The sequence below is a fragment of the Garra rufa genome, chromosome 9 (genome assembly GCF_049309525.1).
Source record: "Garra rufa chromosome 9, GarRuf1.0, whole genome shotgun sequence".
NCBI lineage: Eukaryota > Metazoa > Chordata > Actinopteri > Cypriniformes > Cyprinidae > Garra > Garra rufa.
In genome coordinates this window covers 1,362,413-1,376,573 of record NC_133369.1, presented here as the reverse complement: position 1 = coordinate 1,376,573, position 14,161 = coordinate 1,362,413, and the positions used below count along the sequence as shown (strand labels likewise).

Here is a 14,161-nt window from a genome sequence, read left to right as displayed (position 1 = left end):
CGAGTCTCTGACACAGAAGTGACCTTGTTAGTGCTGCACAGCTGCTGAAAGCCCTATAGACATATTTACACGCAACACACGTAATCAACAAAGCGCTGAGACACACACTGCATACTCATTACGTGACCGAATCCGCTTCAGATCAACAGGTGCTTGAAAAAAACTTTGACTGTGACACGACAGGATCGAATGCGGCCAAACCTCACAATGACAAAACTGGCCACATGGACAAACTATATACAGTTTGTTTCATCAGATTCTGAGAAAATCTCACCAATGGATCCTCTGGAGTGAATGGGTGCCGTCAGAATGAGAGTCCAAACAGCTGATAAAAACGTCACAATAATCCACAAGTAATCAACACCACTCCAGTCCATCAGTTAACATCTTGAGAAGACATTTTTAACTAAAACATAATTCATAATAACGCTTCCTCCAGTGAAAAAGTTGTCTGGTCTGAATCAGGAGAGAAATATGCACAGATCAAGCACCGCTTACAAGCCAAAACTGCTCTAAACAAATATGTGGCTGGATTTTGATGTGAGAGACAACAGGAGATGGATTATGGATTATGGACTTGTATTTTAGTTAAAAACATCTAATCTTGAAATTGCTACAAATTAATTCTTGTAGATTTTACTCTATTCTAAAAACATTTCGACTACATTCTCGGAACATTCCGACTTCATTCTTGAAACGTTGCAACTTCATTCTCGGAACATTCTGAACATTCCGACTTTATTCTCAGAACGTTCCGAATTTATTTTTCAAAACATTCTCGGAATATTCCGACTTCATTCTCGGAACATTACAACTTTATTTTTCGACTTCATTCTTGAAACACTCCGACTTCATTCTCAGAACATTCCGACTTCATTTTTGGAACATTCCAAATTCATTCCGACTTCATTCTCGGAACATTTCGACTTCATTCTTGGAACATTCCGACTTTATTTTTCGAAACGTTCTCGGAACATTCCGACTTCATTCTCGGAACATTCCGACTTCATTCTCGGAACATTCCGACTTCATTCCAACTTCATTCTCAGAACATTCCGACTTCATTCTCAGAACATTCCGACTTTATTTTTCGAAACGTTCTCTGAACATTCCGACTTCATTCTCGGAACATTCCGACTTCATTCCAACTTCATTCTCAGAACATTCCGACTTCATTCTCGGAACATTCCGACTTCATTCCGACTTCATTCTCGGAACATTCGGACTTCATTTCACGGAACATTCCGACTTTATTTTTCGAAACGTTCTCTGAACATTCCGACTTCATTCTCGGAACATTCGGAACATTCCGACTTCATTTCACGGAACATTCCGACTTCATTTCACGGAACATTCCGACTTCATTTTTCGAAACGTTATCTGAACATTCCGACTTCATTCTCGGAACATTCCGACTTCATTCTCGGAACATTCCGACTTCATTCTCGGAACATTCCGACTTTATTTTTCGAAACGTTATCTGAACATTCCGACTTCATTTCTCGGAACATTCCGACTTTATTTTTCGAAACGTTATCTGAACATTCCGACTTCATTCTCTGAACATTCCGACTTCATTCTCTGAACATTCCGACTTCATTCTCGGAACATTCCGACTTCATTCTCGGAACATTCCGACTTCATTCTCGGAACATTCCGACTTCATTCTCGGAACATTCCGACTTCATTCTCGGAACATTCCGACTTCATTCTCTGAACATTCCGACTTCATTCTCTGAACATTCCGACTTCATTCTCGGAACATTCCGACTTCATTCCAACTTCATTCTCAGAACATTCCGACTTCATTCTCGGAACATTCCGACTTCATTCCGACTTCATTCTCGGAACATTCCGACTTCATTCTCGGAACATTCGGACTTCATTTCACGGAACATTCCGACTTTATTTTTCGAAACGTTCTCTGAACATTCCGACTTCATTCTCGGAACATTCGGAACATTCCGACTTCATTTCACGGAACATTCCGACTTCATTTCACGGAACATTCCGACTTCATTTTTCGAAACGTTATCTGAACATTCCGACTTCATTCTCGGAACATTCCGACTTCATTCTCGGAACATTCCGACTTCATTCTCGGAACATTCCGACTTTATTTTTCGAAACGTTATCTGAACATTCCGACTTCATTTCTCGGAACATTCCGACTTTATTTTTCGAAACGTTATCTGAACATTCCGACTTCATTCTCTGAACATTCCGACTTCATTCTCGGAACATTCCGACTTCATTCTCGGAACATTCCGACTTCATTCTCGGAACATTCCGACTTCATTCTCGGAACATTCCGACTTCATTCTCGGAACATTCCGACTTCATTCTCGGAACATTCCGACTTCATTCTCGGAACATTCCGACTTCATTCTCGGAACATTCCGACTTCATTCTCGGAACATTCGGAACATTCCGACTTCATTTCACGGAACATTCTGACTTCATTCCACGGAACATTCCGACTTTATTTTTCGAAACGTTATCTGAACATTCCGACTTTATTTTTCGAAACGTTATCTGAACATTCCGACTTTATTTTTCGAAACGTTATCTGAACATTCCGACTTCATTCTCGGAACATTCCGACTTCATTCTCGGAACATTCCGACTTCATTCTCGGAACATTCCGACTTCATTCTCGGAACATTCCGACTTCATTCTCGGAACATTCCGACTTCATTCTCGGAACATTCCGACTTCATTCTCGGAACATTCCGACTTCATTCTCGGAACATTCCGACTTCATTCTCGGAACATTCCGACTTCAGTGGTGTGGATTACTTGTAGATTATTGTGATGTTTTATCAGCTGTTGGGACTCTCATTCTGACGGCACCCATGCACTCCAGAGGATCCATTGGTGAGTCAGTGATGGAATGACACATTTATACAAATCTAATGAAGAAACAAACTTATCCTAATCTTGGATGGCCTGACGGTGAGCACATTTTCAGCATATCTTCAATTTTGTGTGAAATAGTCCTATAAATGATCAATATTAAAGTGACAAAAAACATTAATCTACATAGTGGAAGTAAAACATTTGATCATGTATCTGCTGATCTAAAATGTAAGATTTCCGTACCGTTCATCAGCTCGCTGTCTGATCTCCTCTCTTCTCCGGGCAAACTGCTCATCTTCACGGTCAAAACTGAAACACAGAAATAAAAGCTAATTCAGAATATTACCGAACACTATATCAGTACATTAACAATAACACAGCATTTTCATATTAAGTCAGAATTACTGGAATTGCAAGTTTCCAAAACGCAAATGTTTATCAGAGTATTTATAAAAACCGCAGTGATATCAAACTGGCAGCTACTTATCAACAAAAACATTTAGCTGCATTAAAGGAGAAGTTCACTTCCAGAACAAAAATCCAAAAATCTTTTTTTAGTCGCAAAGAAATGATGTTTTTAAAGGAAAACATTTCAGGATTTCTCTCCATTTAGTGAACTTCTATGGTGCCCACGAGTTTAAACAGAAGAAGGGTCTTATCTAGAAAAAAGATCTGTCATTTTCTAAAAGAAATTGTTTAGAGCTCTTTGAAGCTGCATTTAAACTGCATTTTGGACGTTCAAACTGGCGGGCACCATAGAAGTCCACTTTATTTTAAAAAAACAATTTCTTTATGACTGAAAAAAGACATGAACATCTTGGATGACAATGGAGTGAGTAGATTATCTTTTTAATTTTTGTTCTGGAAGTGAATTACTCCTTTAATGATTTGATTTATTATTTTACTCTCATAAACAATAAATCTGCATATGTTTTTATTTCAAACATCAGCACTAGAGAAAATCATTTCTGAGTCCGGTAGAGAATGATGATAAATCATTGACCTTTACATCATCACTGAAAGCGAAAGACAGAAACTCCAGCCACATGAATTCCTCTTCAATCATGAACGACAATAAAACATAATTCACTCAGAAAGAGAAGAAAAAGTGAAACTATGATCTGTCTAGCTGTAAAATAAGCTTTTGACCAGCCGTTCTAAATACCACAGAACAAAGCATCATCACATGAAGCTGAATAAGCATTAATAAGACATAGAGGAAGTGCATCTGCTTCAGTAAGTAAAGCACGTCTGCGTTTGCATCATGAGACGCGTGATTGACACGCAGCCGCTGAGCAGATGGAAGACTTGACAAATTAAATCATCTCTGATTGACGGACAGACACGCAGATGTGCCCTTTACAAGCCGTCAAATGCAAAACCAGCTTTAAAAATAACCTCTTTGGGAGGGAAAATGTCAAGTCTAATGCTATTCTGTATACTGTAAAGAGTACAAACGTCCACCTTCAGCTGCTGCATGTGTATTTTTGCTGTCAAACCTTGACTGATTTTGATCAAGTAAATGTCAGAATTTCTTTAACAGTATTTCCAGATGAACACTTACTAGACTTAAGAAGCTTGGCTTTATTAGATTCTCTATTAATCATTTTGTAGAAAAATCAGCGAGTCTCAAATCTGATCATTAGGATCTTTTAAGGGACGTTTATTTGTTCATCTCTCAATCATCATTGGATTGCATTGCATTATATGTTTGGATCATTTCAATTTCAGCTTACTAAGACATATTATTGGAGATATAGTGCGACGACTCACATTATATTATTTAATGTCAGCATCTGCTGTGCTGTTATTGGAATCTCATTGATTTACATTACAAGCATCAGAATTTTTCATCATATTAATAACAGCATATGCACCAAATTTAATATTTTTGCTCAGTTTGAGTCTCTGAATAAAACTGAGCGGTTTTTACTTTATATTCTCACTATATCAGATTATACAAATGATAAAAGCTTGACAGATCAAATATAAAAATCAATAATTTTTTAAAAAACTTTGTCTAAAGGTTAAGTCAAGTGTTCCATTTAAGGCGAGACTGCAGGTGAATACGTTAAAAATAATTAACTAAAAGTTTTCACTTCACTTCACTTTACAAGTCTTATAAAATGTTAGTGTTTAAATATGCAAATGAGCATTATTTAATGTAAAATGCACTAATTTGCATACATTTCTAGTACAAGAATCTAAACACTGGATGAAGTCAGTTCCAAAATTGTTGTTTAATTGTTTTTGACATATTAGAGTCAAATGTTTTACAGAGGGAATTTGGGGTATCTAATTTTGTCACTCCATAATTCAGAAAAATATCTGGTGAAAAAAAATATTTTTTACCATTATGGGGTGAATAAAATGTTGTATTAAATCCAGCTAATTATATATGAACAGATCCCTCAGTAAAAACCTTTAGAATATAAACAGGAATAAAAATGTTGGTGTGTGTGTAAGTGTTATTTATGGCTTAGTGTAGGAGAAAAAAACTAATTTTGAGAAAACGGCCTTAAAAAATATGGATTGTAATTGAAATCTATTGACACAAATAGATAAACCGCTATAAAAGAAACACTTATCAGTGTCTTTTGGGTGTTTTCTTTCCTCTAGTCTTAAAAAACACTTTATGAAACAACAAAAAGACCAAAATCTCAAACTTGACAGGTGCTTGAAAAATAACTTCATACTATTATTTAATATGTCAGGCTTTATAGGGTTCAATAAACTCTTCAGTTTTGTAAAATGAGATCTGTTGGGCGTTAAAGGGTTAATCTTTTATCACTAACTCATCACGGCTTTGAGGTGGAAGTGAAACCTGTTAGTGTGAATGCAACTAATTAAAGAAAAGAGGCAGTGAAGCTGATATGAAAGACTATATATGGCATCCTGTGTTAGCTGGTGAATGTCTAACACACACTTGTGACTGTGTTTGTGGAGGTCTGACCTGGACGAGCGTCTGCGTTTACAGCAGCAGCAGCAGCAGCAGATGGAGATGGCCAACAGCAGCACGCCGCACACAACGGCCATCGCGATGATCAGAGCCTCAAAGTTCACTGGAACAACACACAACAACCACATCACAACACTGAAGAGCAGAGACACACACAGTGTGTTGGTCAATACTGACACCTGCTGGACGTTTGCTGAAAGTGCAGGTCTCCTGATTGAGGAGTTGTGCAATTGCTTTTGTTATTATCATGTGAGTGTGAGCAATAGAAATGCATCATCTGGAATTTAACCTTTGTAACACATTTAAGGTGTGTTTTGACCTGGAAAAGATGCATAAAAATTCTTACTGAATTCATAGTTTATAGTAAGGGAATGAAACACTGTAAATGATTTAAGGCCTTCAAAAGGCAGATCATTTATTTATTTTTATTTTTTATTTATTTTACAATTTTTTAAATGTGAGTTTTAAAAAATGAAGTTATGTTAGTGCCAAAAAAAAAATTAAAAAAATATTTTTAGCCTTTTCACCATATCTCACCCACTTTTGGACTGAGTTTTGTTGATAAATATGAATATATACACTTTGCTCAAAAGTAAGATCATTAATGTTGTTGTTTTTTTAAGTCTCATCTCAAGTTGCTCATCTAAGTTCTATTTATTTGACTACAAATACAGGAAAACAAGTAATATTATGAAATATTATTGCAATTCAAAATAAAAAAATGTTATTTTAATATACTTTAAAATATAATTTGTTTCTGTGATCAAAGCTGCATTTTCAGCATCATTACTCCAGTCTTCAGTGTCACATGATCCTTCAGAAATCATTCTAATATACTGATTTATTACTTTTATTATCAGTGTTGGAAACGGTTGTGCTGCTTAATATTTTTTTAGAAACTGTGATAATTTTTCAGGATTCTTTGATGAATAAAAAGTTTAAAACAACAGCATTTTTTTCAAAATAGAAATCTTTACTATCACTTTTTATCAATTTAACACATCCTTGCTGAAAAAAAGTATTCATTTCTTTTAGAGAGAGACCCCAAATTTTTAATGAGCTGTTTTTTTGTTACAAAAGATTTCTATTTTAAATAAATGCAGTTCTTTTTAACGTTTTATTCATCAAAGAATCCTGAAAAAGTATCACAGGTTTCAAAACCATTTTAAGCAGCACAACTGTTTCCAGCACTGATAATAAATCAAAATATTAGAACGAATTTCTGAAGGATCATGTGACACTGCGACTAGAGTAATGATGCAAAAAAATTCAGCTTTGCATCACAGGAATAATTTATATTTTAAAATATATTCATATAGAAAACAGTTATTTTAAATTGAAATAATATTTCACAATATTACAGTTTTTTCAGTGTTTTAAATCAAATAAACACATCCTTGATGAGCAGAAAAGTCTCCTTTAAAAAGCAGCTAAAAAGCAACTTTTGAGCTATTGATGAACCACTAAAGCATGAAAAATTGATTACAATTTTCATCTGAAAGTTCAAGTTTATGCAAGTAAAAGTGAATTTTTGTTTGAAAACTTTCCAGAGTAATATTTATGTTGTTTTGATTAAAATAAATATGCAGGTTTCATATATCTGGACCGTTTTTGAGCAATCATTAATTATGCATTCAAAGGTATTTAATTAAATTCCATTCATTCCAATGGAGTTAATACTGGTAATTCTCACATTATATGTTTTTATACATTTCAGACAAAATAATATATTCAAATTTCTTGTCAGTATTGCAGAAAATAAATATGTATTTTGCATTTGTTTGTTGGTTTTGGTGTGGCTCATGTGTAATTTTAAATTCCAAAGAATTGCTCAATTAATAAAGGGGTAAATGCAGTTTAAAAAAAAAAAAAGGTAGGTTAGATTTGTGGCCCTGGACCACAAAACCTGTCATAAGGGTAATTTTTTTTAATTGAAAATTATTCATGATGTACAGTACAGACCAAAAGTCACAGCTTCTCATTCAGGTATGTCCAAACTTTTGGTCTGTACTGTAGATATGAATTCAACTGAAAAAACTTGTGAAAAAATATCTTTCAGGTGGTCAAATAGCAAAAAGTGGAGCTCTGCAGCCACCTACTTGTAAAAGTATTTTTTTTTTACTTTTAAAACTGGATTTTCCAAAAGATGGGCAAAAATCTTACACTAAACCATGTGAAATTATCCATGTTATCCCCATGAATTAAAGTTAGAAATGTGGGTCTTTTATAAAGTGAATTTTACATAAAAAAGCAGTTTTTGTATAAAAACCCATTTAAAAAAAATATTTATTTATTAATTTATATATATTTAAAAAATATCACTAACCCACTGAAAACTGCACAAATGTAGAGTAAAAACTTTAATAAACAGAAAAATATACAGTACAGACCAAAAGTTTGAACACACCTTCTCATTCATTTGAATGAGAAGGTGTGTCCAAACTTTTGCTCTGTACTGTATATTCTGTTAGGATAGGACAATATTTGGCTGAGATGCAACTATTTGAAAATCTGTAATCTGAGGGTGCAAAAAAATCAAAATATTGGGAAAATCGCCTTTAAAGTTGTCCAAATGAAGTTCTTAGCAATGCATATTACCAATCAAAAATTACGTTTCAATATAGTTATGGTAGGAAATTTTTCTAAATATCCTCATGGAACATGATCTTTACTTAATATTCCAATGATTTTTGCCATAAAAGAAAATGTTTGACCCATACGATGTATTTTTGGCTATTTCTACAAATATCCTTGTGCTACTTAAGACTGGTTTTGTGGTCCATGAGTTACCAATCAGATACAATATGCATTTACTTTAATATTACATTATAACGTATAACTGCATTATAAAATAACAATTCTTCAGGAAAAAAAAAAAAAAAAAAACAGACACAGAATGAGAAAATTGTATATAGATTTTGAATGCAATATGTGACCCTGGACCACAAAACCAGTCATAAGGTTAAATTTGACAAAACTGAGATGTATACATCATATGAAAGCTCAATGAATAAGCTTTCTTTTGATGTATGGTTTGTTAGGATAGGACAATATTTGGCAGAGATAGGGATGCTCATATTGACCGTTTAACCGTTAACCGACAGTAAGAATTTTAACCGATTATTACTATCAGTTAAACGGTTTAAAAGGGTTTTTTTCTATTCTTTTTTTTTTTTTTTACGTTCGCTGCATGGTGAAAGAAATAATGCTATTTGTAAGTTATCTGTTTACTCACGAGCGAGTGTCGACACGTGCAGTGTGGCTGTACAGACATATTTCGCTTCACCTTTACTTAAACAGATGTAGTATATGCAACTCAATGGCAAGTGGCGTTATTGGGTTATCAGAGAGTGAATCCGTGAGTGAATGTATTCAAATTCTGAATGAATTATAGTCTAGAAAGTACGCAATAGGCGCTCCAGTTACAATCACTGGAAAGCTATCACTCATCCTAGAGTAGTTCATTGCAATCTCATAAAGTTATTAAAAAGTAATAAAATAACCTTTACACTGCACAATTAATCTCTTATTTATATAATGCCAACACTTTCTTTGTTTTAATAAGAGAGTTCGCAAAAGTGTAGAAATCAGCAAAACTGAAACCGGCACTTTGGTTGGTGAGTGGATTGTAACATAGCCTCCTCTGATTGGCCACAGTGATAATCAAATCAACATACATGTCTGTGATTGGCTATTGCTGAACGCTGTAAAACACGCGCTTCTCCACACGCATATGACAGTGGATGGAAGTCCCGAACCGAAAATTGAAAGGGTTTTTGTGATGGTGTTTTTTTCGCGGATCTAAGAGTTAACAGACAGCGGTCCTGCCTATCCGTACAGCATGTGGACATGTTAAAAACTAGGCACACTGAGGTATTGGCTGGCCTGCTATATATTTTTATGTCCGACGAGAAGAATAAGACTGGTACAGTTCTTCAAAGCGCATAAAAGGATTCAGTGTGTTTTAGTTTTGTCATCTTAATTAGGTAGTTATTTAATTTTAATTTAATTACATATTTAGTGTAGGCCTATTTATATTATTCTTTTTTTTTTCATTCAGATTTTCTCTGTTCTCAGAACCGCTGCTGATGCGTGATAATTTAAGTATATGTCAATACAGTTTTTGTTGTTGCTCTGTATGCTGCTGTTTGCACGTTAAAATAAAACATTTGCTTGTATTTTTAATGTATCATCACAGATACTCGTGCATTCTATTTTTATTTTAAACTAATTTATTATTCTAATTTTATCAGTTAACGGTTAATGTTCGGATAACAAGCAGCGGTTGTCGGTCAGGAAAATTAACCGAAATGAGCATCCCTAGGCAGAGATACAACTATTTGAAAATCTGGAATCTGAGGGTGCAAAAAAATCTAAATACTGAGAAAATCACCTTTAAAGTTGTCCAAATTAAGTTCTTAACAATGCATATTACTAATCAAAAATTACATTTTGATATATATTTACAGTAGGAATTTTACAAAAAAAATCTTCATGGAACATGATCTTTACTTAATTTCCTAATGATTTTTGGCATAGAAGAAAAATAAAAAATTTTGAACCATGCAATGTATTTTTGGCTATTGCTACAAATATACCCCAGCGACTTAAGACTGGTTTTGTGGTCCAGGGTCACATATGTGGTTAAAAGAGCAGTTCATCTCACCTAATAGAGAAAAATAGTGTTTGCATTATGGTAAAATAATGTCACAACATTTTCAGAAACTGCTATTAAATTTTGCATTTAATATAAATGGGACTTTTTACCCCTAACCCTAACTTACAGTGTAAGCAATAGGCTTCATGGCTTAAGTTTAGCTTTAGTTTGGGGTGAGATATGAGCTGGAGATTCTGTTTTCATCCACTACGGTTTCACTTTCAATTCAACAAAAATGTGGTCTTGTCAGGTAAGTCATAAATGTTTTTTTGCAAACCTAAAGAGATGCCTCACTGTATTTAAAGAAACTTTGAAGACTTTATATACGTAGTTGATTAACTCAACAGAGACCTTTATCTGCAGAGGTTTAGTTTGTGATAAAGAGTCTAAAGGTGCATTATCACACGTATTACATGATTAAACACCAAAGCCATAAAAAGGGGTAAATATTGATTTGGTTAGTAATTATTATATTTTCTATACTCATAGAAGCCGCAAAGAGACAAAACACGAGCACTGCTGTGTTGGTTAAGTTGGTTTGGTTGGTTAAAATTCCACAAAAGAAAAGTTTAAAAATTAAAATAAAAACTTAAAATAATAAAAGATTATTGAAAATATTAATACAAACGATAACACTTTATAAGCAATACTAGGTTTGGCTGAGTATTTACAGCTCAGTTGGTCACTGTGCGTTAATATTTAACCATTATATGCCACAAATACCTCATCAGAATCAAGTACTCTAGAGATCCGCATTGTTTGTGAATGTAAAGGTGAAGTGATGTGATAAAATCACTGCTCCGCTTCCCCGTCATTGAAAGGAAGCTGGACTGGGGACTTCCAGCCCTGAATGCAAATCTCACTTCATGAATGTGAAAGTATTACTTCCAGCTCAACAGCTGCCTGTACACTAGAGATCAGCATGTACTGTATATCTAAACAATTCTGTGTATCTTAAAGCTAATTAAAGCATGAACATGAACTCACCCCAGCAAACACCCCAGCGCGCCTGAGAGAGTTTACACACCGATTCTGGAGGAATCACATACGACACCGGATAATCCATGCAGCTGCCGTTAGACTGGCACCACAAACACTGCCGGGGAAAAAATAAAACATTCATATTATTATTATTAATAATGACGTCATTCAGGATGTTACAAAAACATTAATTTATTTTATTTATTTTATTTTATTTTACTTTATAAAAATATTATTATAATTATTAATGACATCACTCAAGATGTTACAAAAACATTTATTTATTTAGTTAGTTAGTTAGTTAGTTAGTTAAATTTATTATTATTAGTGACATCGTTCAGGATGTTACAAAATTATTTATTACTATTATTAATTATAATAATGACATCCCCCAGGATGTTACAAAAACATTTATTTATTTTATTTTTACTTTTTATATTATTATTATTATTATTATTATTATTATTATTATTAATGACATTCAGGATGTTACTAAGTAATTTATTACCTTTATTATTATTCATTATAACAATAACATCCTCCATGATGTTACAAAAACCTTTATTTATTTAGTTAGTTTATTTATTTTATTTTATTATTATTATTATTATTATTAATGATATCATTCAGAATGTTACAAAAACATTTATTTATTTATTTATTTTATATTATTATTATTATTAATGACATTCAGGATGTTACTAAGTAATTTATTACCTTTATAATTATTCATTATAACAATAACATCCTCCATGATGTTACAAAAACATTTATTTATTTAGTTAGTTTATTTATTTTATTTTATTATTATTATTAATGATATCATTCAGGATGTTACAAAAACATTTATTTATTTTTTATATTATTATAATAATGACATCCTTCAGGATGTTATAAAAAAAATAAAATAAATAAATAAATAATTTATTATTATTTTAATTATTAATGACATCCTTCAGGATGTTACAAAAACATTTATTAATTTAGCTAGTTTAGTTAATTTATTTTATTATTATTATTATTAATGACATCATTCAGGATGTTACAAAATTAATTTATTATAATTATAATTATTTTTTTTTTATTATTATTATTAATTATAATAACATCATCCTCCAGGATGTTACAAAAATATTTATTTCATTTTTTTTATTTTATATTATTATTATTATTATGATTAATGACATAATTCAGGATGTTACAAAAACGTTTATTTATTTAGTTAGTTTATTTTTTATTATTATTATTATTATTATTATTATTATTATTAATGACATCATTCAGGATGTTACAAATTTTTTTTTTTTTTTTTTATTATTATTATTATTTATAATAATGACATCCTCCAGGATATTACAAAAACATTTATTTATTTTATTTTATAATATTATTATTATTATAGTTGTGATTATTTATAATTATAACATTATATTATTAAATTATTATTATTATAATTAATTAATGACATCATTCAGGATGTTACTAAATTATTTAGGTATTATTATGATATCCTCCAGGATGTTACAAAAACATTTATTTAGTTTATTTATTCTAGTTTATTTTTTATTATTATTAATGACATATTTCAGGATGTTAGAAAATCATTTATTATTATTATATTATTATTGTTGTTGTTAAATGACATCATTCAGGATGTTTCAAAATCTTTTATTATCATTATTGTTAAATAATTAATAATAAAATAATTGTTCAAAAACAACAAATATTTTAAACGTTTATTTATTTATAGGCTTGTTCATTTTATTATTATTTTTATTAACATCTTCCAGAACGTTAGAAAAAAAATTATCAATATTATTATTATTATTATTGACCTCATCCAGGATGTTAGAAAACATGAAAAACAAAAACATTTATTAAAATCACACACAAACAAGCACAAACATTACTATTCATGCATTTGATGAATTCTGTTCTCTTCTGATGTTTGTTTGCATTATCATTGGTTTGTGTCACTAAACCATTCATCTTGTTAGATCAAATGACACAACTGTCTGATGAAAAATAAACTACATTTCATAGGAGGCTCAAAATATAAAAACAAGGTGCAAAATGGGAGCATCTGAGCAGATTTCTGACAGTCTGAAATACACATTTATGTGAATATTTCTCTAAATTACAATATTAATTTTCAGGTTGTAGCGCAGAAAGGGAAGGCCCCGGTTAATAAAGTTTATGAGCATCATGTGATCTTACCGAAACATTGGCGAGGCAGGTCTCACAGGAAGTCTGAGTGTTGCATGCTGGGGCGAGAAAGAAGAATCAAAACTTACAGATCAGACAAAACACTAACATAAAACCATGAAAATAAAGAGCTGAGTTTGACCAAAGAACTGCTTGGATAATCTGGAAACTCACAGACAGATCATGAAACATAACACAACTTTGTTTTATTGAATGTAACCATTAATATAACATCACATAATGTGAGAAAAATAACAAAATATGTAACTTTTACTTCTTTATATAAATCTAACAGGTGTTTTTATATAAACTTAATTGACTAACACTACTGACATTGAAATTAGTGACAGTTTTATATTAAACGTATTCAATAAATTAGGAAATTGTTATAACAAGTAAATATTAATAATATGAAGATAAGTTATATACACTATAGCAATGTTTTACACAAATATATTAACATGCACGCGTGTGTTTACATACATACACATATTACAAAC

General features: G+C 32.0%; 1 protein-coding gene across 1 annotated transcript in view; it reads right to left on the bottom strand.

The window, feature by feature from the left end:
- Window positions 1–14,161, bottom strand: part of LOC141342664 (pituitary tumor-transforming gene 1 protein-interacting protein) — a 29,473-nt gene that overhangs the window by 14,980 nt on the left and 332 nt on the right. The window contains exons 2-5 of the mRNA XM_073847161.1: window positions 13,674–13,720; window positions 11,463–11,571; window positions 5,813–5,921; window positions 3,103–3,168 (exon numbers count right to left, since the gene is read on the bottom strand). Coding sequence (XP_073703262.1) covers window positions 3,103–3,168; window positions 5,813–5,921; window positions 11,463–11,571; window positions 13,674–13,720 — 331 coding nt within the window. The remainder of the gene's footprint in view (window positions 1–3,102; window positions 3,169–5,812; window positions 5,922–11,462; window positions 11,572–13,673; window positions 13,721–14,161) is intronic.